Here is a 25,782-nt window from a genome sequence, read left to right on the forward strand (position 1 = left end):
ACTATACTTAATAAAGTAATAGTGTTATTGGATATAGCGTTGTATATAGTCTTCTATATAGTTTTCAGTCTGAGAGTGCATATGTGCTTTACTGTATATTAATTCTAAAGAAGTTAACTCTTTAAGAGTACAAACAAATTGTATCTCAGTGTTGTAACATTCAAAATGTTACCTGCGATAGCAGAGAATTTTGTCCTCTGAAATTAATTTGATTAAACAATGTTAAATTGCACTGATAATATTTTTTGTTATTTTATTTATAACTTCTCCCTAACAGTATTTTATAACATAATAGATGTATCATGCCATTGTATTGGGTTTATGTGGCAAGGTTTTGGTGGCTGGGGACTGCAGGGGTTGCCTCTGTGACCAGAGCCCAGCTGCTGCTCCATGTTAGGTTTCTCAGCCATCTTCAAACAGCTTGGATTTTTCAGCCAGTTTCAGCCAGCTCCAAAGGGACCTGCTGCTGCCCAGACCCGATGAACAATAAAAGATGTTGTTTGCATCTCTGAGAGAGCAGATTTATAAACAAACAAACAAACAAAAATCTGATGCACAACAACAGCTGGGAGAGTGAGGAGTGAGAAGCAGCCCTGCAGACACCAAGGTCTGCAGAAGGAGGGCAGGAGGTGCTCCAGATGCTGGAGCAGAAGCTCCCCTGCAGTCTGTGGAGAGGCCCCTGGTGGAGAAGGCTGTCCCCCTGAAGCCCATTGGTCCCACGGTGGAGCAGATCTCCACGCTGCAGCCCGTGGAGGAGCCCCCAGTAGAGCAGGTGGATGTGGCCTGGAGGAGGCTGCGGCCCATGGAGAGCCCCCGCAGGAGCAGGCCCCGGGCCGGAGCTGCAGCCTGTGGAGAGGAGCCCACGCAGGAGCAGGGGATCTGGGGGGAGCTGCCACCTGTGAGGGACCTGTGTTGGAGAAGTTTGCTCCCGATGAATGGCTCCCGTGATACAGACCCCTACTGGAGCAGTTCTTGAAGAGCTGCTGCCTGTGGGAAACCCATATAGGATCCATTCAGGAAGGATGGCATCCCATTGGAGGGATGCCACGCTGGAGCAGGGGCAGAGAGACCATGGAGAAGTGGCAGAGAAAAAGACTGACCACAGCCCCCATTCCCCATTCCCCTGTGCCTCTCAGGGGGAGGACACAGAACAGGGTGGATGGGACGATGGTGTTTTTAGCTTGTTTTGAGTTTCTCACTGCTCTAGCTTGTTAGTAATAAGTAATAAATTACAATAATCTCCCTATACTGAATCTGTTTTGCCTGTGACAATAATTTTTGAGAGATCTCCCTATTCTTATCTCAACCCCTAAGCATTTTCCATTGTATTTTCTCCCCCTTTCCCTTTGAGGAGGGGAAGATAAGAGAGTGGTTGTGGTGGAGCTGGGTTGCCTAGATGAGTAAAACCACCACAGTCATATAAGTTTAGTAATATGAATATAATAAGAGTATATGACATTTGGGAATAAGTTCGATACCTCTGTGAATGAAGAAGGGTTGCACAGCTGTTTGGCCACTAATATGTCATGTGATACATTTATCATATAATGTATGTCCTTCACAAATTGGCATTGATATTGCATAATTTTAGCATCCCCTCTAAATTTTCATCTGTTACATACAATAGTGGAAAACTTAAGTTAAAAAGAAAGATGCTTGTATCATATCTTGTTGTAATCATGCAAAGTGTTCTCAAAGGTCAAGATTTCAAACACGGACGTCCAAAAATTCCTCTTTTCCAACTGAATTGTAAAATTAACACAGCTCCTTTTACTGAAATAATGTCTAAAAATAATGTTCCAGTATGGTCAATTATCTTACAGATCAACGTGCTCAAATGAGCATTTAGTATTCAAAAACTCGTCTCCAGATGTTCTCACTCATTTTACCCCCGTGATCCTCATTTTGGCCAAAAAATTTAGCATGGAAGTCATGGATTCCATCAGTATTTTTGCTCTTTCTAATTGGACTAAAACATGTACAGACTGTGTTTTCGAAATAGAAAATTAAACAAAAAACTCATTTTTTTTTATGTAGAATAAATTCTAATTCCTGTGTTTTAAGTGTTTATAAAACTTCTCTTATGTTTCTAGACACTGAATGACATTTTAACTTTCAAACTTTAAAGTCAGTAAAGCCATTTGTTTAGTCATTGTTTTACTGAGTCAGTAAAGTCATTTGTTAATCAAAATACCATTGACTAACAAAGAATTTCTAAAGCAATTACGGAAGCTAGGTGCTAAAGGGTTGATTTGCAGACATACAAAAAGACCATTTGCTCCTTGTTTGAGTCAGAAACTTTGTATGTTTGTATTCTTGTTTTTGCCTTCCACTTTTTTTCCTCTGGGATCCAGTAATGAAAGTTCTCCAAAGCTTGTGTGCACCACATGATAGTCTGAATACCATCCAGCTCCAGAATTAGAACCCATAAAATGCTTTGGAGGTTTCAGTTATGGAAAAGTTGTAGTTATTCAAAGTGGAGATGCTTGAGATGCTTGTGAGCAGAGGTTTTGGCTGAAGTACTTCAGTAATGTTGTCATTAGAGAAGTAGAAGATATTTCCATATTTCAATTGATATGTGGTATTGCTCTTAACCATGTATATGGGACAGGCACTCCACTTCCTCCTTTTGGTAGGTCTGGGGCCCAATCTGCATAGTTTCACCCTTTCCTGTAAGACTCCACAGCTAGCTTAGGAACCTCTGAATTTAGGCAGTAAAAACCTAAGTCTCATACATGCATAATTTAGAGCTGACATCACATGTGAAAAGGGGAATTAGCCTCCTAAACTGCAGGGTTTTTTTTTTTTTTAAAAAAAGTTCATCTTGAACTGAAACTTTATCTGAAAATTATTATCTTTAGTGTTGCAAAAAGTTATTTTTTATTTTTTTTTGAATATTGCAAATTCTCAGTTCAGTCTCGTGGCATTTAAAAAAAAAAATGCTTATTTTAAAAAAGTGTGTTAAAATACACCCTCATATGGTAGACCAGAATATAACAGTAAATTTATACCTTGTAGGAAAGCCTGAACCAGAATTGTGCCCACCCCCACATTTTCCCAGAAAACTTGAAACTGTTTCCCCCCAATACATTTTTTCACAGCTTATTTTATGGAATGGAAAAGTACTTTCTTGAAATTTATGTATTTTAACATTCTCTGATGAAAACTGAGGACTTCTGTTATAACATTTTTACAACAAGACCAGTGGTATGCTCTTGCGGTGTGGCTAAATAAGCAAATCACTGTGAGATTGTAATCTGTAGTGAATCATCTACTCTGAGAGAACCAACTTGAGTTCATGCCCATGTCATGCAGCAGACGGCTTTCTCTATCTTCACAGAAGTCTAAACTACATCAAATTACCTTTATCCTTCTATCACATCTCCTTTCTTTTTAGACTCTTTGTTTCTGCTTCTCTTCTGCTACACGTCTCAGTTTAGCCAATACAGATATGACCTAGGATACCAATCATTCTCTAATTCTTGTGCATTTCACATCCCAGGATTGTGCTTTTCATTATGTAAAATGCTGCGAGAACAGGTATGAGCCCCTAAGCCACGAATAACTGCCTTGCTGACACAATAACAAGTTACTGTCCTTCAGCTGGTCCAGGCAACCACTCACATATGGACTCCTGCCACACTATTTAAGAAGCGCTCTCTCTCTCTCTCTCTCTGAGTTAAGCCTCGTCAATCTATCTTGTATTTGTTACAGCCTACAACTCCTGTCTACTGATTTATAATGGTGTGTGTGAAGGGTCTTGGACAATGGTAAATAAAAATAAAAATAGTAATTCAGAGTTGCATACCCTTCTCTGAGGGATCAAAAATAGCACTCCAGAAGTGGCATCAAAGACTACACAGAGACAGATTTACTTTAAATAGCCATCCCATAGAAAATATATATATATGTATTTCCATGATAAATTATGAATTGTTGCATCAAAATTTCATTTTACTTCACTGGGTTTCATTGTCAAAGAAAAGGTTTTCACATTTTATATACCTTTGCCCAAAATCTGAGAATCTTTTTAACCACTTAAACTGAGAAAAATTGAAAAAAATTAAACTCCCTGACAAGAGCTAGTGCCTGTTGCTTACGTTTCTTTGTATTTTATTAATTTTACAAGGCACAAACAAACATTAGTTCTTCAGTACATGGGATTAATCCCTACATGTTATCTTCTCAATGTCTTTTACACTAGAAATATATATCTTTTAGATTTTAATAACTTAAATGAATATTTTAATAACATAAATAAACATTCTTGATTAGTTTAGGTGTTAAACTAAAAATATAATTATATCTAGAAGAAACCTAAGTGTTTACGTTTAGGCATATAAATATTTCCTGCACTATCAGTAGAACATTTTGTACTCTTACAATTAAACTTTATAAAGGCTGTGCAGGTTTGAAAGGCCTAGAGATTGTAGAAGTTGAAAACATATACATGTGAAAGGAGATTTCATTTGAAACTCTAAAAGTAGTTTTTGGGCTGTTAAAAATTCTTCATTTGATCTGTCAAAACGTCAGCAAAATTTGACAAATTTTACCTTAACATTGTAGGTAATTAATGCTTTGAAATCATTTGGAATTACTTGCTTTTTCTTTCTTCATGAGGTAGAAAAGCGTATCTGCTATAAAAAGAAAAAAATTAAACTGTTATGACTTTCAAGTTGAATATTGCAAAAGCCAGTGACCATGCAAACAGAGCTGCCATCTTGTGGATAAAAACATACTAGGAGCAGGTGGCTCATATTGCTAGAACGCAAAAGAAAATTAAATACTTGTAATAGTTATCAACTCTACCTGACTTGGCACTCAGTTCTAAAATAGGATTCTGAAAGCCACAGTTTTCAGCATGCACATTCATTCTCTAAAATTTCTTATCACCTGAATGATTTCTAATTCCCCCCCAAATCTTTAGACCTTGCCACTCCAATATTAATAATGTATAGGGTAAACAAGACCGAAAAGTCACTTGTGTTTTTAAATTACTGTCTGGTGCAGAACTACATTTTATAATATAAATAATTGGTTTAACCACTAAATTGATGTGACAGAAATAACTGTTAAGCAATTAAATGTGGTAATGATTTTAACTCTTGGGAAATATGCACTAATAAGCCTGACTTTCATTTCGTTTGAGAACTACAATATTCCTTCTTGATAGATTCTTCAGCATTAGTTATACCTCAATTAATGCTATCACAGAATCACAGATTCACTGAATCACAGAATCGTTTAGGTTGGAAAAGACCTCCAAGATCATCTAGTCCAACCTCTGACCTAACACTAACACGTCCTCCACTAAACCATATCACTGAGTTCAACATCTAAACGTCTCTTAAAGACCTCCAGGGATGGTGACTCAACCACTTCCCTCAGCAGCCCATTCCAATGCCTAACAACCCTTTCAGTAAAGAAGTTCTTCCTAATATCCAACCTAAACCTCCCCTGGCGCAACTTTAGCCCATTCCCCCTCGTTCTGTCACCAGGCACGTGGGAGAATAGACCAACCCCTACCTATGTTATAGGAAGAAATGATACATTTTTTTACTGAAAATCATTGGTCACTTCTCTTTCATTCTCTTGTTCTGCTTTTTTTTTTTATTTTATTTTTTTAATGTGATTTGTATTGGAAATTAAGATGCCAAAAATATTGTCAGTGACAGTATATCCATTATCTGTGCCAGTCATAAGACTTAACAAGTTAGTCTATAGAGAAAACAATTCATGGTGTAATGATAGGAATATATGAATTTTGCATTCCTGGATTTAATACACATTCATGCACATTTTAACCTTCCCATGATCTTTTGTAACCTGTTTAATATGTGTATTTCATTTAAATCATTTTTCATTGAAATAAAAGGTTTTATTTATTTATTTTTGTTCTGTTTGTTTGCTTGCTTCCTTTTTGTTTGTTGAATTGGTTTGTTATGACTACATATGGAAAAGATATGATTTAAAACCTATCATATTTTTACTGTTTGTAATATCAATAATACTAATGTTAAACTGGTATAACCAGTGTGTTACAGCAAGTCAAAGTATGAAAAACAGCGTGACTTGGTTAGTATCATGAAACTGCTCTGTTCTCCGCAGCTGTTATCTTTCCTCATCCAGCATCTCCATAGTCATCAGTGCTCTTAAGACACAGTTGATAGATAGTTTTTGTTCTGAAGACAAAGAGCACATATAAAGTCATAATTTATCAGTACTCTTCATGTCATCCACTTTCAACACATTATCTCTTATCTTTTTTTTTTTTTTTTACTGCAGAACAGACTTTTTTTTCCTTTTTTTTTTTTTTTTCTAAAGAATATATTTCAAAATTTACTGGCCACCTACTAAGAAGTTTTCTCCACTAAAATTCCAGAAGAGCATTTGCACTATGCATTCTACGATACTTTTCTACTATATGTATAAGTGGCTGCTTAGTTCACAAAACATAAGCTCTGTATTATCACCATAAATAACATATTTTATGTACACTGAAGACTTTGTAAGAATATGGCATTCTAGCATTTAAGACTATATACCAGGCCACCTGTAAGTAATACACTCTAGTAAGGAATAAAGTGTAGTCTATCTAAGAATAAAAGATATGTAGAAGTTTAATTTGTCATGGTAAGATTAACTAGATACTGAAATTGGTGTATTTTTTTCCGTCCAAATCAGCTCACATAATCAGATTTTGTTCACAATGTGTCTGTTTGGTTTGGGCCATTTACACCACAAAATTTTCAGGGGATTCTAACTTGCACGTCTTAGCATATTTTATCTCATGGATAATTATTTTACTCATGACTCATACCTTTTTAGCAATTACTATGTCTTACCTTCACCATTAATCATACAAAAGCAAAGCTGGCATTCCCATTGTCCAAATTCATATTTTCTGATCTGTAATTCAGTTTTATGTCACTTTGCATAGCAATGAATCCTTTTTTATATATACATTTCCATCTAAACTCCTGTGTTTTCTGAGCAGAAATAAATGAACAAAGTCTTTCATTTTGGCCTAAAGTATGTTTTGACTAATAGGTTGGCCTCCAGATCCCCACACAGAACTGCTGTTTATTAAGTTCCAGAATTTAATCTTCTGAGTCTCTATAAGTTTGTGAAAGAACCACAAGGCCATGGCAGAGCTGTTTATCAAGTCTATTCTAGAAATTTTATGCTTCACATTTAACATATTAAGCTAAAACCATGTCTGATTACATTGTTCTCCTGATTGTTTGGCTTGGTTTGGTTGGTTCTTTATTTTTATTTATTTATTTATTTTCACAAGAGAACAAACTGAGTAGAATGAATACAAGGAGTGGCTGAGGGAGCTGGGATTGTTCAGCCTGGAGAAGAGGAGGCTCAGGGGCAACCTTATCACACTCTATAGATACCTTAAAGGAGGCTGTAGCGAGGTGGAGGTTGGTCTGTTCTCCCACATGCCTGGTGACAGAACGAGGGGGAATGGGCTAAAGTTGCGCCAGGGGAGGTTTAGGTTGGATATTAGGAAGAACTTCTTTACTGAAAGGGTTGTTAGGCATTGGAATGGGCTGCTGAGGGAAGTGGTTGCGTCACCATCCCTGGAGGTCTTTAAAAGACGTTTAGATGTAGAGCTTAGTGCTATGGTTTAGTGGAGGACTTGGTAGTGTTGGGTCAGAGGTTGGACTAGATGATCTTGGAGGTCTCTTCCAACCTAGACGATTCTGTGATTCAGTGATTTTGTGAATATATATGTATATATATATTATGAGAGATATCAGACCATAAATAAACTAATATGAAATGTAATTTACTATAAATAAATACTGAATCAGGTTCCTATCCATTGAAATGGACAATTAGTTTCCATAGATGAAAAAAATAAAGTTGATGTAGATCAAAAGATATAAATGCAACAAGTGCTAGATAAGATTCTTTCATTTTTCCATAGAGCAACAGGGTTTTCTGTCACTTAAAGCTAAGAGATAAAAATATACTATTTTAAAGTTCATTTAATATTGGATATTGCTAGCAACATAGCAAAAATATTTAGTGCCACTGAATTTAGGACATCATATATTTGGTAGCATGTTTATGCTTCATTTACCAGAGAATGTCTGGGTTGCTACTTAACATTCAAAGAATAAGTGCACATCTACATTTGTGCATTTCTTTACTTCTGTTGTTAGTTTTAAATACTTACAAAGATACAACAATGCGCCTGGTAACAGTGTGATGTTCTTGAATTTACACCTTTTTTCAGTGTGTACCTTTATTATATCTCATGTCTTAAGAGGTGGCAATGTAAAGTCATTAAAAAAGTGAGTTCACCAGGTGCTGCGTGAGTTAACCTTTCCTTTAATACCTCTTCTGTACAATATTTTATGATTACTGTCATTTAGTAAACAAATTATGAAAATGCAGATCCCTGGGGGTCTAGTTTAATAATTTAGATAAATTAGTTTTTAGATTCTTTTTTTTTTTTTTTTTTAATTGCTGTCTTCAATGACTAAGTAACAAGCACCTGCCACCCCTGCCCCCCAGAGTGGGGACTCTTTGCACAATCTCCTCCCCATGAAAGAATAAAATAAAATAAAATAAAATAAAATAAAATAAAATAAAATAAAATAAAATAAAATAAAATAAAATAAAATAAAATAAAATAAAATAAAATAAAATTTAAAAATAAAACCTCTCGAGAGTGTACATATAATGGTTAGAGAAACACGTTGCAATTCGTGGCTGGCAGTTTAGGGTTAAGGTATGATTCCAGGTGAGAGAAGCCAATGAGAGGACGCTCGGTTGATGTGTCTGACATCATCCTGCACGGGAGCACCCAGCCCGGCCGGGGCAGCTCCCAGCCTCGGCACCAGTGCCGCCGTGATGGATGCTTACAGCTCTTCGTTGAGAGCCAATTATCTCGCTTTTGTGTGAGGCCCAAGCATCGCTCACGCCGCCGGCTCGCACACGGCACGGCCGGATCGAGCTGAACCAATTGTTTTCCCTGTGTCTGGTAAGAGTCTGGTCTATTTTACCTTCTCTTTTGGAATAAAGGAGATGTGCCTAATCTGTAAAGGGAATTGCTTTCATAGTTAGAGGCTTACAAGGCTATAATATGTAAAGAGTAGCTTTTATTGACAGAAGGGAGAAGCTTTAAAAGGGAATGTTTTAAAGGAAAAGCAAGTCTGTATCTGGCAAACTCTACAGTATGGAAATAAATAGCTTGGGTGTTTATGCTGCACTTCATATTAACTAAAGAGGATTAGGCTGACAAGATCGTTGCTCAGACCGATAATTTAATGCCTGTATTTTTTCCTTTCTTTTAATACCTGTGTTTTTACTTTGAAATCTAGCTTTTGTTGATGAACAAAGAAATGGAGGGATTTAAAGAGAAAGATTTTTATGTAATATCAACTTTAAAAAATATTGTGGAATACTTTTGCAGAAATTAGTTCAAAATCATGAAGATTAATACCAAGATGTCCAAGTTTCAGGTACTAGAATAAGTTATAGTTACTTTGTTCTGCCAATTTCTATAATTTAAAGTAATAAAATACTGAGCCAATTATTAAAAGTGTTCAATGTACAATATGCCTATACCAACCACACAGCATAGTTTTCTTTGTTTGTATGCTTTTCCCTTTATAATCTGTAGTAAGCATTAAAATAAATGTCTCACTTTGCAGTTCTATGAGAGTATATACAGAGCTTGAAGAAGTGATTATATCCTTCACATTGTTAACAGCTCTGTGGTTTGCACAGAGAAAGAGGGGAGGGATTCTGTCTGTGCAACTTCCTAATTTTGCAATAGAATTTAAAGCTTCTACACTGATGTGGATTTAAGAGATTAGAATTGACAATGACATTGACAAATCAGATGCAATAAAGGATTTAATTGACTGAAGGAGTTCAGGGGTTACTGTGTGAAGAATCCAATAACCAGTTTAACTAGTCAAGCAGTGTACCTAAGAGGAGATAATAAATAGCAGACTCTAGCAGACTCTAGTTAATTTAAAAGCCTAATGGCTTTTTTTTTTGTGTGTGTGTGTGTGTGTGTGATTAGAACTCACTAAATACCTAGGCCACATAATAACTCGCTGTATTTATTTTAGTAATCCACGATTGTATGATATAAAGTTTTAAATAATGAGATATGTAATGAGTCTTATAAGTGCTGGTAAAATTGAGATATATTGACATTCAGTCAAGCTATGATTAGGTTTTCTGTAATCAGTATCAGAAGAGTAAGTTATTTTCAGCTCAAACACCAGTTAAGAGAGTACAGTTTCTCAGCCCTGTTATACTTTTGCACTTTCTATTACTCTAGGTTTGTTCTTGCAGCTCTTAATATTTATTGTTGTTAATTTAGCTCTGCAAATTAATGTGCCTAAACTATCCCAAGCTTCTCTTAAATGCCCTAGCTATATTATGGATGGAGTTAGAATAACACGCATTTGTTAAGGTGAGACCTTCATAATGGTCTGTTGCCTTTCCACTAAAAAAAGCCAGATATTACAGTTCAAAGGTGGGCTCAACATGGACTCCAAAGAGAGGAGTATTTTGCATTTTACTACCTTACCCTTCTTTCTTAGGTAATTATCAAACTTAACTAGTAATTATTGTATGCCAGCCTTGCAGGCATACTTTTCAATTAATTGTTTTGGAGTTAAAAAGTAAATGTATTTGAACCTCTGCTATCTACACATTGCGTAAGTCCAAGCAGTTTTTCCATGCTTTATTGCTAGGCTTCATGTCAGAGTTTACAGTATTTTTATTCCTGCTTGGTTTAGCCAAAAGCCACATATGAACAAGTTTTCTGTAATTTCTGCCAAAATACTAGGTGATGAATAAAATGTAGATTTAATGCTGATTTGCTAGATACTCACAATGTTCTGATCCAAAGCATTTAAAAACTGCTTTTAATATATTAGTCCTTTTAAGTATTAATGTACATTGCCTTATCAGATATTAATAATAGACCTATGCAAGCCAAGGATACTTAATGATATGATAATCCAAGCAGAGAGCAAACAAATCATATGGGAAATGAAGCATTCTAATTTAGTTTAATCTTTCAAATGGAAAACAAAAAATCCTTTTCTAGAAGACCATTTTATAGGAAAAAATATCGGTATGTTTTTTGCTTATTTTCAGTCAGAAACTAAGTTTACCTTAATAAAAAAAAATAAAAATAAAAAATGTGGAAAACCACAGTCCTCAGGTGAAAAAAAAAAAAAATAGTGCTGAAAACTCTGGTTTATCTTCAGAATAATAAAGAAAATTATGATAATGCTGGCATATGAACTGCACAGTAGATTGGCCATTAGTTTGGGAAAGAGTCCTCCCTGTCCTGTTCTTGAATGACAGATTATGTCCACAAGGCATGCTCTATGAAGTCTATATTATATCTGTATCCCACCCTATTACAGGAAGAATTCACATTAGGATCCTTGATCTTCAAAAGAGGTCATTTTGTTTGTCTGATTTTCTATGAATGAGTCAACTTCTACATTTTCACAATGGCATCAGGTAACAAACCTTACAATGAAGATTTGAGTCATTCCTCCTACACAAGATACTCACATCTCTTGTCAGATCATTTTGAGTGATATGATAAAATGGGATTTTTTTATAAATAAATTTAAAAGTTGTCAATGAAAATATATATGTCAGGTAAGCATAAGTATGCTAATTACAGTGATTGGTGAAAAAGTATCGTATCACCAGTAGTAAAAACACGAAATAAAAGAAATTATTGTTCCTTTGCAACAGGCTAACAAAAGTTATCCCTAGAAAGTTCAAATTAAAGAGGATTCTGATGGTATATTTTCAGTTGTATCCAGTTTGTGACAAGCGCAGGAAAGAGAGTTCATTCATACTCTCAGCCTTGGTCCAAATGCCAGTTGTTTTTTTCTTTTTTGTTTGTTTATCTAGGATAGACTACATCCAGAGTTCTATGTGAACTCCTATATTATAAAAACAGCCATTATACCATCGGCTGCAGTCAGTCTCCTTGACCATCCTAAGAACTCTGAGGTTTGCTATGTATAAAGGTGCTAGAGAAGGGGGATCAAGAGATTATTCTGTGCCTCTGTCCTTTGTCTGCTTTTATTTAATTACCCAAACAAACAAACAAACGATAAATGGATAGATAGGTTTTACTTCAGAATTATGAAGATTTTTTTTCTTATTTTCTTATTTTATTTTCTTGTTTTAATTTTATTTTTCCTTGTTGTTTATCTGACAGTGAAGTCAAAGAGAACAAAGATTACAAAGAGTATTTCTACTGTGGGAAATCTGCATCTATCCCTCCAAGTAACTGTATTCCTTTGAAAAGATGTCAAGATATGTAGAGATATGAACAGCGTGGACCTTGGATGCCCTCCAGTAGGTCATCTGTCTGTGATTAGAGGACCAATAAGGTAGACCACGCATCTGTCACACAGTACAGACTGAAAACATTTTGTTCTCTATTTTGTTTCCTGTTTTGTTTTGAATCTCACATGAAGTCCAACGGAAGCCCTAATACACAAAGATTGCACTACAAGACGATCATGAGCAAAGATTTACAACCCAGATTTTAAGGGGGTTTTGCAAGCTCACTTTTGATCTTTGCCTCCGTGTAACATGAGACCCTTTTGTTTCTATAATTGTATATTTACAGCATAAGAATGTGGCACGGTCAGTGCATAGAGTCATTTCTACATGGTTTAGTAAAGGTGATGTGAATCTTAACTAATTTCAGTCAGCAAGGTTCTTCTTATAATCTATGGAAAGAAAGAAGAATCTTCAAATAATGATTCATCTCATCCTTAAGACAATTACTTCAAATAGATGGGCTAAATCACTCTCTGGAGGGGCCAAATGTGCTCCATGGACAACTTTCCCGAAAACTTTACATTATATGCCTAACTTCCAGACTTTTAAATAAGATCTAACTGAGATCTTTAAGATTTCTGAGTAGGAGTGAATTTCACCAGTAATATAAACAAACAAATAAATAATCTTACCCATCGTTTGCTTCACATTGGAGTCACAGTTCTTAGAAAGTCTCAGGATTTCCTCTCTGCAGCAGCAAGGGAGTTGACCAGAGCGCTTGGCCCAAGACTTTGAGGTTTCACAGATATTTGCTACAAGTCAGATAATGTAAATGTTTAGGAAGCATAGTTTTTAAGGCTGGCAATGAGGGGAAGCATGCTCTATCTTTTTCACTCAGTCAAGCATTACTCCCTGTACTTAAAACTCCTCTTATTGCTATTCCTGGACATTTGTTTGGGGACTCTACCTATTGTTCATATACACCTCATATTTTCAAAGTATTACAGTGCAGCTAAATTTAATTGGATTTTTCTTTTTAAAAGACACAACACATTTTTTTTTTCTTTTCTTCAAGTCTCTACACTAACATTAGGGAATCCTCAGACATTCCAACTATTAATTATGGACAAAAAAAGTGTGCCTTGCCTGGTCTCATTCTTTGACAACAGCATCAGGTTTCTGGTATCTGTAATTTCAGGACAAATGGTCAGTGTCTATCCATCTTCTAAGTAACTGTAAATTGCTATTTTTAAACAGGAATATTGGGCAGTCAGCCTGTCCTTCCAGTTGTCAGTCCATGCTTCTGGATCAGCTTTCTGCAGCAGTTCTTAAGCAATCTTAATATGAATTGTATGATAGTTTAGTCTGCCTCTCTGTGTAAAACAGCCCATAGAATTTCATCCAGCAAATCAGGCCAATGGTTTTGTTTGAATACTTTATTCCAGTTTAAAAATGCATACACAAATGCTATTAAGAATGTATCAAACATAGTTGTTCTTATAAATCAGGCTGGAAATTACTGGATACAATGCACAGATATATTGCCTATTAGCTATCAGAATCAATCACTCCATAAACTTCGGATTTGGGATCTGGACTTTCTGAGAATGTTACCTAGCTGAGAAGTGAATTCTTATAGCTATAGACAAGTGGATAAAGAGAATGTGGATGTATATTTCCAAAAGTGTGAAATTAGAATATGATATGAAAATGCTTCTCTCCCACCCATTCCTCGGTTTACAAATGTAACAATTAAATAAAATGTTGTGGTCAAATTTCCAATGAGTAAGAAGATTTACTACCTGCTGAATGAAACATAATCTAAATAATCTGATGCAATCTATCATAGGATAATATCACATTATCACTCACAAATGGGAAATATGGCTTTCACAGTTGCCAAGCTGTACTTAGCCACATCTGATGGTCTCCATTAATTTTTAACAATAGTCCTGTCACCAGATCAGTGAGCTGTAGAAAATACCGTGGAGATGTCACATTCCTTGATGATTGCAGTTAATGCTGCTGCCCCTTTGAATCAGCATGAAATGTAGACAGTTTTATGACTGAATCTGCAATCTGGGGTTTGATCGTGCTATTTATAGCATTGCTAATGGTCTGTAGCACTGACAAGGGGTGTGTTGAAGTCATTCTCTCAGTTACCCTTGTTTTCATTTGTAAAGGCAGAGCAGACATCTGGATCCTACATATCAGTAACTAGACAGAAAATAACAGTACAAAGAAGTCATGACTTTCAGTGGTGAGATATTTTAATAAGTTAGATTTTTGTATGTGTGTACATGCATGTATTTGTTTGTTTGTTTTTAACAATATTGTTCTTTTAGAGAAATGCGGGCAAATTATTTTGATTTGGTTTCTAAAATGTCAGATGCAGTCACATGGCAAAACAAAAGAAAGCTTAGTGATATCTCAATAAAGTAAAGCTGAAGTGAAGAAGCATCAATGCATGGGTTTTAAATAGTAGAATTCATGTTATCATGCATTACTATACTAGTAAAATGCAATTTTAAAATTTTATTGAAGTATCTTAGAAAGACTGCCTCACTTCCCAAAGGATAGCTTTATGTTCATGCCTTCATTTTGCTTCCAAACCTAATTCCTAAAATGTATAGTATCTAGGTTTTTTTTGTTTGTTTGTTTTTTAGGTTCAAAAATATGTACTTTGGAAATAAATATTTGGGAATAATTCTTTCATGCCTTCATTTTGCTTCCAAACCTAATTCCTAAAATGTATAGTATCTAGGTTTTTTTTGTTTGTTTGTTTTTTAGGTTCAAAATTATGTACTTTGGAAATAAATATTTGGGAATAATTCTTGCCAAATTAATGGCATTAGAATACTTAGAGATACCTAAATCTTCCCATGCCCCCAAACACCCAAATTTCTCAAGAAATGTATTTAAAGCCATTGTTCTTGTGATTATTGCAGCACCCCATGTACTAAGAACAATAGGAACTATAACATCTTGCTTCATCATTTCATCTTATAGTTCATGTAGAATCATGGGGGGGGGTGGGGGGTGGGGGGTGGGGAGGAAGCAACAGCCAAGTGTATTAATGACTCCTAGAAATAATGGTACTTGATTTCCTATGAGTTTATGTCCTTTAATTGATTGATTTTTTTAAGTGATTTTTACTAAGATTCTTGTTTTCCATGGTTGTAAAACTAAGCCATTCTTCTTTCTGCAGGAGTAACAAGTAACAAGTACTGACGTGTGCTAACTGGTAATAATCAAGTACCCTCACTTAGCATACCAGGAGAACTGTCTTTTCTCAGTGCCTCTCCTTTCAGGGTCCTCTGACATGGAGTACAGAGAGTAAGAGTTGAGTTACCATGTTCTACTTCAGTAGGCACGAGACAGTTGTCCCCAAGATGTCTGACTGATGTCTTCAAGAGTTATTAGTTGGGGATGTAGAGTAAACATCATTTCTCAAGTAAACAAACAGTGGAATTGAGTTTAAATGTATAGATGCTAGAACAGTATCACTAGAGCTCTGATGACTCTCATCATCTGAGGAGATCACTGGAGAATGTGTCTGTCCTTTTCCAGAGGGATGCCAGAAAGGACCTTCAAAATTGCAGTTTTTAGAACCACACTATGGAATGAACCATGGAGGTAATACATTTCATGGACATTGTCCTATGAGGACACAGTCTATAAAATATTTCCCAAAACATGCTGAGCATTTCATATGCACTTATAGGTGTAGTATATCTTCCAATTTTTTACGGTTAGTTTTGCCTATGTTCTAATTTAGCTTGCATAAATATGATTTAGTAAGACATCTTCGTATCCTGTCTGTCCTGTTTTTTATGGGTGAAGTATTGGTAATTTATTGAAACCTTTCCAGAAGAGGTAAAATTTCTAAAGGCTGAAGATCTCTAAAATGATTAATTTCTTTGTCTGGCTTAACCAAAAATTTCTAACAGGTTATGTTTCATTCCTGGGCTGGGTAATTATTTCTTCCCTGTAGCTGAGAGAGACCTTTAGGTTACCTCTAAATTAGAAGTAGACAACAGAATAAGCAGACCCAAATCCTCAGTGGGCTTGTTAACTTCTTTCCTGCGACAGAGAGAAGAGGCATCAGTTTCTTGTGCTCTTGCAGTTGAATTCCCTCCTGGACCTTACGATGCTTCACATCAAAGCTGCAACAGACTATCTGAGCTCCAGAAAAGCTATACTAAGAGAAACGGTTAGACTGACTTTGCTAAGACTTTCAGAAATTCAAGAAAGAACAACTATGACAGACATTTACAATATAAATAAATATACTTAATTGTACAGACAATAAAAGATAATTGATTAGATTCTGCTTGCTACATTCCTCTAGATGAACCCAGAGACTAAAACTATATGTTTGAGCTATAATTGCACTTCCATTATGGACAGCTTTACTCATTTTCTGTTCTTTGGATGCATTAGAAAGATAATTTTTAACTTGGCTTCCTATTAAGCATTCTATTTCCAAAGTATGCTCTACATTAAGTTCCAGGAACTGTATTGCATTTGAGGTAAAATCTTTTAGGCAGCTCCATTCTTGTGTTTAACAAGATGACAGGAATCTGGAAATTTAATAATAAAATAAACATCTGAGTTCTAGGTGGTTCTCAGCCTGAAAGCATTGAAACCTATGTTGTTGTCTTTACAGGATCATACTACATACCAGCAGACAGTGTGGAGACAGTGCTCTTCTCAACCAGCCAGCTGATTATGGCTGTGTAACAACAGGAAATCAGTAATATATTAATTCTGGCTATGTGGAAAATCATTTAGCACTGAGCTTTGTAGTACTCTGAAGAATGAAAAATTATTGTTTTGAATTATTTTGGATTTTTTTCCAGTGAATATTTAATACAAAATACATCCCTGGTGCATACCATAGACCTTGTTTGTGTATTATGACCACGTTCTCTTTGGAATGAGAACTCCAGACTTCTGAATCACTGCTGGCCACTAACAGAAAGAGAAAAAAAAAAAGAAAAGAACAAAAAAAAACAGGCGACATTGCGCACTTCAGTAGTTATCCTGGTCTGGATGACTGGGAACTAGGACAGTGATGCAAACCACAGTCTGTATCTACCCCACAGCTAGACACGGTGGACAGCTTAATGTGATTCTGTGTTCAGCATATAAACTTAATTGACAGTCACTCAAAGACATTTAACTGGTAAGTATAGGGCATCTAACATAGGTAATCTGCATTGTGCACTAATCATCTGTATTTTATGTGGTATAATACTTAAACCTACTGTCTAAAATAAGCAGTCTTATCTTGACCTTATGCTCTCTGAAAAATATTACTCAGAGTATATATTAGTCTGCATTATTCTCTTAATGGTTTGGTGCCACTTTTAAAGTCTGTTCTTAAATTACAAAAGATGTCTTTAATGGTATATTTGGCATGAAGGTCTCTTACACTACTGTGAATTCCTTACCTTTAAGTCTACATTACTACTCTTTATACCTTAAAGTCGATTAATAAAATTATTCTGTGAAGGACAGAGAAAATGAAGACAATTTGAATATTTGTTGTGGTGGCTTTTCCTTGGGTAGAGCCTATTGTGAGTCTCATCTTCCATCAATGCAAACCCACTAGTTTAAGGAGGTGCACTCTGAGACTAACAGTTTCAAAATGAAACCTTTTAATCAGCCAGTAAAAGCCCATCATAAACACACATGCAAATTTTAAAATAATTAATGGCTTAACCACTCGTTCCATTGCATTAAAAATCATTGCAAATATTTCTGCAAGATATTAAAATTACAACTTGGAGATTACAGTATGGCTTTTAAATATTTACATAGAATCATAGAATATCTTGAGTTGGAATATTGGAAGGGTTCTACAAGGATCAATAAGTCCAACTCTTGGGTCCCCAAAGGACCACCCAAAAAATCAGACCAAGTCTGAGAGCATTATCCAAACACTTCTTGAGCTCCGGCAGGCTCAGGGCCATGACTGTTTCCCTGGGGAGCCTGTTCCAGTGCCTGACCTACCTCTCAGTGAAGAACTTTTTCCAGATATCCAGACTGAACCGCCCCTGTCACAGCTTCAGGCTATTCCCTCGGGTCTTATCACTAGTCAACAGCAAGCAGAGATCAGTGCCTGCCCCTCTGCTCCCCTTGTGAGGAAAGTGTAGATCACAATGAGGTCTCCCCTCAGTCTTCTCCTCTCCAGGCTGAACAAACCAGGGGACCTCAGCTACTCCTCATACATCTTGCCTTCCAGACCCTTTACCATCTTCATAGCCCTGTTTTGGACACTCTCTAACTGTTTTATATTTTTCTTGTACAGTGCCACCCAAAACTGCACACAGTAGTTGAGTACACATTTACATAAAATATCATAACAGGAAGGGTTGTGAGGAGGTCTTTAGTCTTTTAAGGACCTCTTAGAACCACCTTTTCTTTTTGCTTGGCCAAATAAAGAGGAAAAATAATAAAAATTATTGATAGTAAAGAATGTTTGATACTGATAGGTTTTCTTGTTGGTAGCTCAAAGCTACATAGCTTAAAGCTCTGAGGTCTGCCTACTGCAGCTTTAGAAAGCCCTCTGATGTTTTGGATATAAAGATTCAGAGCTAATAAGAATGACTAGAAAGACCCACAGGAAAATGTGAGAGAGGATCCTCTTTCCCTGAACATTCAAATCAAGGACATGATCCACACACCTAGTGGTTTCTTCATGGCCTAGGTTCCCCTATACCTAGATATCACCAGGGAACACATCCATATGCAGCTTGAAAGAGTTGCTTATTACTTATATTAACTAATTTGATTGATTAACTAAATTAATTGGTACATAACTGAACTCTCTTCTCGTAACATTTAGCAATCACTCAGAGCCAAGAAATTTGACTATCTGCTTCATTCTCTATTTGTGCTCTGAGCAATCCTGTAAACCAATCGTTTGTCTTGCAAAATGACTGACTGCAAATAACTCATAACAGCATGACTTAAATTACAGTTCTCCTACTCTGCTATCATTTTTCTGCACGTTTTTTAAAACATCACTTATAGAATTATTAATAGAATTAGTCAATTAAAAACTCAGAAAACAACATAAAAGAAAAGGACAGTGTCTGGTAAAACATAGTTAATTTTCTTAACTGGAACTCACTTTAATCATTAATGAGATACTGTAATAGTAAAACCATTATTGTATCTTTTATAATATAGAGATATAAAAATGAGACCTTGATAGAACAGCTCTTATTCAAGTCTTGATGAAATAAAAATAAAGATGATGCTGAAAATGTTTTTTGTTGTTTGTTTGTTTTTCCATTTCTGATTTGATTTGGTAAACAGTAGTGAGGTAATTCAGGCAGCCTTGGAAGAGATTTGTTGATGCTGCTTTCCAGTTGAATGCTAGATTGCATAGGTGACAGCTCTTCAGTGGTTATACCAATAAAAGCCAACTTTAGTGATATTAGGTATATTTTTTCTGCACTGCACTGTCTACTTTTGCAGCAGCAAAATTTGATAGGACTTACGAGATATTAGATGAAATCTTATGATTGACTTCCAATTTCATCACAAGTATCATTACAATATAGCTTCAGGTTTACAAATATAATTTGTTCATCTGAAAATAGTGCCTATATAGTGTCAATTTTGGTGCTAATGTGGATTTCCAGCAGAAGTGTAGGTAAATTCAATTTAACATGCCCAGAGGCAGAGACTTACGTACTCCATTCTGAAACTAATCAGTTATTCATTCATGAATCTCATTTTCCACAATGATCTCTATATACGTTACACTTCAACCTGTACACTGTTTTACCTTTCAAAAGTCAATATTCAGTTATGATCAGTGAAAAATATTGAATTGGTATCTATGATACCCCAAATAAGCTATGTGTAGTTCATTTCCCCCTTCAAAGAGCACCTCTGTCTTCCAAAGAGAATATTACTTGTCTGCTTTTTATGATAAACGCTCGCTACTTTCCGCTAGTTAAACAGAGAAAGCCAAAATTTAGATAAGAACATTTCAAGTTTTGTGAAAACCTATGGCAAGAGACAAAGACAGTGAAAGACAAGCCGGATCAGGACCTCCATCACTGTGTATTGTCTGGCAGAAGCCAGTGACCAAGTAGCATGAGCAGACTGGCTGGTGAAGTGGTGTTCCTAAAGCTTTAATCTGTCTCAGGGCTAGTAAAGATGTCACAAGTGTTCACTTCGTTTGGAGATGACTTAAGAAACAAAAGATACAAATTTATAAAAAAGTTTCTTCATCAGTTCTGTGTAGAGAACACTTTTTTTTCCTGATAAACCTTGCAGTGAGAATAGAACTTTCTTCCCATGCAGACAGCTTCCCACTAGCCTATAGTTAGTCTATTTGATTTCACTTGCATTTCTTGACCAGTGTTTTAATACTCCTGTTGTTATTTATTTATTTATTTCTAACATTGCTCTCTACCATTTTATCTCCTATTCAGTCATATTTATCCCTATCCCTTCTCTCATGTCTAGTGATCATGCCTTTAAGTTATTCTGTTATTCCAGTGTTTCTCAGCTTGCACCCTGTGGACCACAGGTGGTTCACAGATACCAGAAAGTGATATATGAGATGCAAAGGTTTTTGTTTTTAATCAGACGTATTCATATACATGGATTCAAGTAAAGAAACAAGCCAGAAAAGATTATAAACCTAGTTCCCAGTGTGCATTATGCGTTCTGCTTTATCCACATAGAATTCCCATTGAAAATCCCATTTGACCTGCAGTTAGAGGCATGATTTGTGTATCTAATGTGCTAGCACAGTTTTTTAGTGCATTAAATAAACACAGTTTGCACTCATGCTGTTACAATTCAGAATAATAAGGACATTACCTCTATATCTATTCTCTCTCTATATATATATCTGTATATATATAGATAACAGCCTACTCGTTGATCTTGTTTTAAACTTCTAGCTTTCAGTTTTTAATTTTTGGATTTACATTCTTTAATGATATCTGATCCCTACTGTTTTGGTACTTTACTTCAGTTGCATTATGGTCTTCTCAAACTAAGAAAAATCCGATATACCTGTTTAGTGTTGTTACTGCTTTGCTACAAGGTAAGCAAACACCCTGTGACTTTCTTCTTTCTCAGTGATCATTTCTGCTATATTCAAGGTATAACTGTCCCTACATGGTCATTTGGCTTTTGAGTTCAGCTGTTGTCATCCTGCTCTCTTGCAATGCTGTAAGAAAAATGAACTCATGTCTTCTCTTTGTCCAAAAGAGTGCTACCAAGATAATCAAGGGAATGGAGCACCTCACCTATAAGTTGGGACTGCTCAGCCTGGAGAAGAGGAGACTCAGGGTTGATCTTATCAATGTGTATAAATACCTGAAGGGAGGATTCAATGAAGACCAAGACAAGCTATTTTCAGTGGTGGCCAGAGCTAGGACAAGAGGGAATGCACACAAACTGGAACACAAGAGGTTCCAACAAAACATCAGGAAACAATTCTTTACTGTGCGGGTGACTTTAGTACTAGAACAGGTTGCCCGGAGAGTTTGTAGAATCTCTCTCCTTGGAGATCTTCAAAAGCCAACTGGTCCTGGGCAACCTGATCTAGCTGGCCCTGCTTGAGCAAGGGGGTAGGACCAGATGACCTCCCAGAGGTCCCTTCCAACCCTAACTATTCTGTGATTCTCTGATTCTTACAGTGCAATCTGTAAAACCTGTTCAAATCAGGAGGAAGTAGATGACAGATCAGTATCTTCAAGAACAAGTATTCAAGAATGAGTTCTTCAGACTCATATAATGTTTCCTTATGCTCTGCATTACTGCAGTTTGATGGTAATTAATTTATTTGGTTCCTTTTATAATTATTTAGTAAATGTTCTATTTTGTGTGTTTTTTTTTATTTTTTGTGTGGCTCCTGTAGTTTTTAAGTGGTGAGGTGTTATATACTGATAACACTAATCAATATTTAACGTTATCAGTAAAACAAAACACTTTGTGTAGCTTAAAAATAGGCAAAGTTTTTTGTTATATTTTCAAACGTGTATCTTGTCCAGCTCAGAAAAAAAAAAAAAAAAAAGGTTTGGAATACAGTTTAATCATTGAATCTATTACTGTGTTGTTGCTTTTCTTTTTTTTTTTTTTTCCCCCTCAGGAAAATAAATTGTTTCTGTGAAGTATATTCAGAGATATATGTGAAATTCATACTTGCTTTAAGGAAACATGCATGCATGCTCCATGATAATGCTTCTATAACTGGAAAGACTGAATTTGGTAAATATAAACAATATGGTAAATAATATTGAGAACCTCCTTCTCTTTCAAGCAATCATATTTTTATTTGAAAAGAAGTAAAATTAAATATTATATATATGTATATATTACTTTAAGGCAAAAAGTACAAATGTTTGGTCTATGAAGACAAAGGTTCAAGAAACCTGAGCCAGTGAGGCTTCAGGTGAAGCTCTGCTTCATTTATTCTGAGTCAAAAAAAAAGAATATAATCTTGTTTAAACAAGTGCCACCTGTATGCATTTTCAGTCAGTTGTACTGTTGTGTAGACCTAAGGTTTGTGGGTTTGTTTGTTTGTTTGTTTGTGTGTGTGTTTTTGTTTTTTTAATTTTATTTTGAAATTACACAACTTTTCTCTAAGTGCATGAAGAGGTAGAATTTTGTCAATTAAAAACTCACTGTGTTTTTTGTGACCTGCTTAAAGGTACTGGTAAAATAGAAAACCCCTCTTTCTAAACTGATCGTTATTTGTTATTTTTTATGCACATTAATATATTGTCATGAGATATGATTATTGACCTGTGTCCAGTTAATTATCTCATCTACACTGTTCGCACCGACAAGATACAGCCTAAGTATATAAAAAGGAAACAGAAGAGTGCAGCAAGCATACAGACGAACTGAAGAGAGATTTTTCTTTTTCCTTTGTGAGTGGGTCTTTCATTTATGAACAGGTTGTGGGGTGCAACAGGGGAGTCTCAGTGTGGTGGCATATGAGAGGGAAACTCTTCATAAGAGGGTTAAAGTCTTTAATTTGTTATGGAAAATGTATCTAGTCAGATCCAACAGCTGGAAAGATTCAAGGCTGCTGCCACTCCGAGTCCTCAGGCCCAGCCAGTAGCAAGGCTGAAGATGCATTCCCAGCGGGCACAGGCACACAGAGCAAACCTATATACCACATATGCATATATATGCAGCTGGCCACACAGACCACACAGGCAGATACTCAGAGCACTTACGTGAATACAGACAACACCAATGGCCTCATCCTGCTCCCCTTCCGGATGAGCAGGATGGATGTCCACTAGTGATAATACCCACGTGCGATGTGAGTGTCTCCAGCAGCAGGGTTCAGTATGTCAGCCCAGCAGCTGTCCTTGGATCCCAGTCCCCCTAGCTGTCAGTATCCTATGCTCTCACCCGCATAAACACACAGGTGCTCTCACAATCAAGACAGGCCTTCTGAGACCTTCACCTACTCCCTGCTCCCAGACCACATCACCTGCTCACCAGCTTGGTCCTCAATGTTACACCCACATTTGCGCTCCTGGTTGTGCTATAGCCAGGCTGGCCCTCCAGGTCTGACACCAGCTGCTGCTCTCCTAGTCCTGTGTGCACGGGTAGCATGGAACAGAGAGTCCTCTCCTAGGAAGTGGGCAGAAAGGAGTTTGGAAAGGTAGGAAAGACTGTGCTGACGAGGTGCAGGGGACAGCCAGGTAAGCATACTGCCTGGCAAACTGCTTACACATGACTGGCTCTTTTTATCCTCTTAGCCCTCTCTTTTCCCATACTTGGTCCACCCCAGATCATCTATACCTCTTCCTTTTCCTGCATTTGGTTCCTACCCTAAACATCCCATCCTACTAAGAATATAATTCTTAGTAGGCAGTACTAAGAAGTCTAAGAGGTCCTAAGATGTCTTTTAATATGAGAAACCATTTTTTGGGTTGTGCTATCATGCTTTTCAATGTATCAGGGATTCAATTAGATAAATGATTACTTAAAGAAAATTATGTACCCATTTATGATTTACTACATGAATATTTGATTTATTGAATCCATCTGAGAGAGATTTTATGTAGATAATATGTATGTCCTAGAACATCATTTACTGTATGAATCAAGTTCCAGGGTCGCTAGCACACAGTCTGTTCCACCTGTATTATATTCTCAACTTTAAAACTGAACAATATTTTTTCTCTTGGGTTTTAATGGCAGTTTCACATAGGAGCAATGACTACGCTGAATCAGAAGCATACTACTCATGCATTTAACATACAAATCATTTTTGTCACAAACAATTTAGAATGTAAGCAACATGCCTTATAAAGTCATATTTACTTGCCTGTTGTAATGAATGCTTCATAATGAATATCTCTGAAGGTAATAAGACCTACACATGAAATTTTGAAAAAAAAAAAAACAACTTCCAAAACTAGATATCATTAATGAATGTTACTTACTGATTGATTACTTTTGGAATTAAATAAATATCTATACAATATATTCATACTCCTTTAAGCAGGAAAAAAAAAAAAAAAAGAAAAGTTCAGCATCTACCTGTAGCATCCCTTTGTGCAGACATGTAAGATCTGTAATAAAAGTGTTTTTTTTTTTTAAAAAAAAAGTAATATCTTCAAAAATTTGACTTATTTGTATCCATCTGTAGATAACTGTGGTTTGAAGTACTTCCTCTATTGAAAAACATTCTTCTCACAGGCAGCTCAAGTTCCATGAAGACAAGTGCAATAACTGAATTATTACTGTTTGAAAAAAAAAAAAAAAATTAAAAAAAAATGAAGGCAAGAGGACAGGGATGGCAGTGGAAGTAACTCTTTAATTTTTCCAAGTTAAAATTGTTGAATAAATACACAACAGCTTATTTAATGAAAAAAAAAAAAGTGCTAACATGAAAAGAACATAACTCTGTGATCTTTAAATACTACTTTTTCCTATGTCTTCTTATTCAGCTTTGCAGGATGCCACATATATGAGCCTAAATTTACAGGAGAATCAACATTTTATACCATTTATGGGATGGTATATGGTAATGTGAAAAGAACTTAGGGTAAACTCTCAGGTAAATTCAGTATAAACACAGTAATCAGACTGCATTTAAATTATGAGAATGAGAGGGGCTACCAGAATTTTAAATATTATCTTAAAGATTTTGGAAAGTCTTGCATAGAATCCCATCTCCTTTGACTGAAGATATACTTTATCTTTGAAATATCATGGATTCATGACAGGTAGAGATACACCATGAGTGTTTTTTTTTTTTCAATTTCAAAGAAGAAAGATGCAGTGCTTTTTTCACATCTGATTTGCTTACTTCTGCTTGGTAAACATTTTCAAATATGTAACACATTCAGAAAGTAGGCAATTACCATAAAGTGACTGGAAATCCTGTGACCAGTATGCTTTTCCTATAGGCTCTGACTTCACCTTTATATAAAAGCAGAAATCCCATAATATATAAGACACCTT

General features: G+C 35.9%; 2 protein-coding genes across 13 annotated transcripts in view; both read left to right on the forward strand.

The window, feature by feature from the left end:
• Positions 1-25,782, forward strand: part of MGAT4C (MGAT4 family member C) — a 412,384-nt gene that overhangs the window by 252,903 nt on the left and 133,699 nt on the right. The gene's annotated exons all lie outside the window — the stretch shown is intronic.
• LOC308193541 (uncharacterized protein) lies at positions 8,643-24,148 on the forward strand. 4 transcript variants are annotated; one of them, XR_013949712.1, is made up of 9 exons: positions 8,643-9,001; positions 9,342-9,482; positions 11,418-11,517; positions 12,236-12,410; positions 15,877-15,942; positions 16,399-16,519; positions 16,976-17,494; positions 21,987-22,119; positions 22,439-24,148. XR_013949712.1 is itself a non-coding variant. In XM_080588368.1 (7 exons), exons 4-7 carry the CDS (start codon positions 12,346-12,348, stop codon positions 17,033-17,035), a joined length of 312 nt encoding a protein of 103 aa, XP_080444494.1. In that variant the 5' UTR covers positions 8,643-9,001; positions 9,342-9,482; positions 11,418-11,517; positions 12,236-12,345; the 3' UTR covers positions 17,036-21,440. The 4 variants fall into 4 exon arrangements, 1 of the variants encoding a protein (XP_080444494.1); XR_013949711.1 differs by having other exon boundaries at positions 21,987-24,148; XR_013949713.1 differs by lacking the exons at positions 21,987-22,119; positions 22,439-24,148 and adding an exon at positions 21,447-21,463.

The sequence above is a fragment of the Anser brachyrhynchus genome (genome assembly GCF_964034855.1).
Source record: "Anser brachyrhynchus genome assembly, chromosome: 1".
Taxonomy (NCBI): domain Eukaryota; kingdom Metazoa; phylum Chordata; class Aves; order Anseriformes; family Anatidae; genus Anser; species Anser brachyrhynchus.

What these genes read in the sequence shown, in the direction of transcription:
- LOC308193541 (XM_080588368.1), top strand. Translation starts at nt 12,346, where the DNA reads ATGAACAGCGTGGACCTTGGATGCCCTCCAGTAGGTCATCTGTCTGTG. An exon ending in CTATGGAATGAACCATGGAG is followed by an intron (nt 15,943 to 16,398) that starts GTAATACATTTC and finishes TTCCTGCGACAG; the next exon opens with AGAGAAGAGGCATCAGTTTC. An exon ending in AAGCTATACTAAGAGAAACG is followed by an intron (nt 16,520 to 16,975) that starts GTTAGACTGACT and finishes TTGTCTTTACAG; the next exon opens with GATCATACTACATACCAGCA.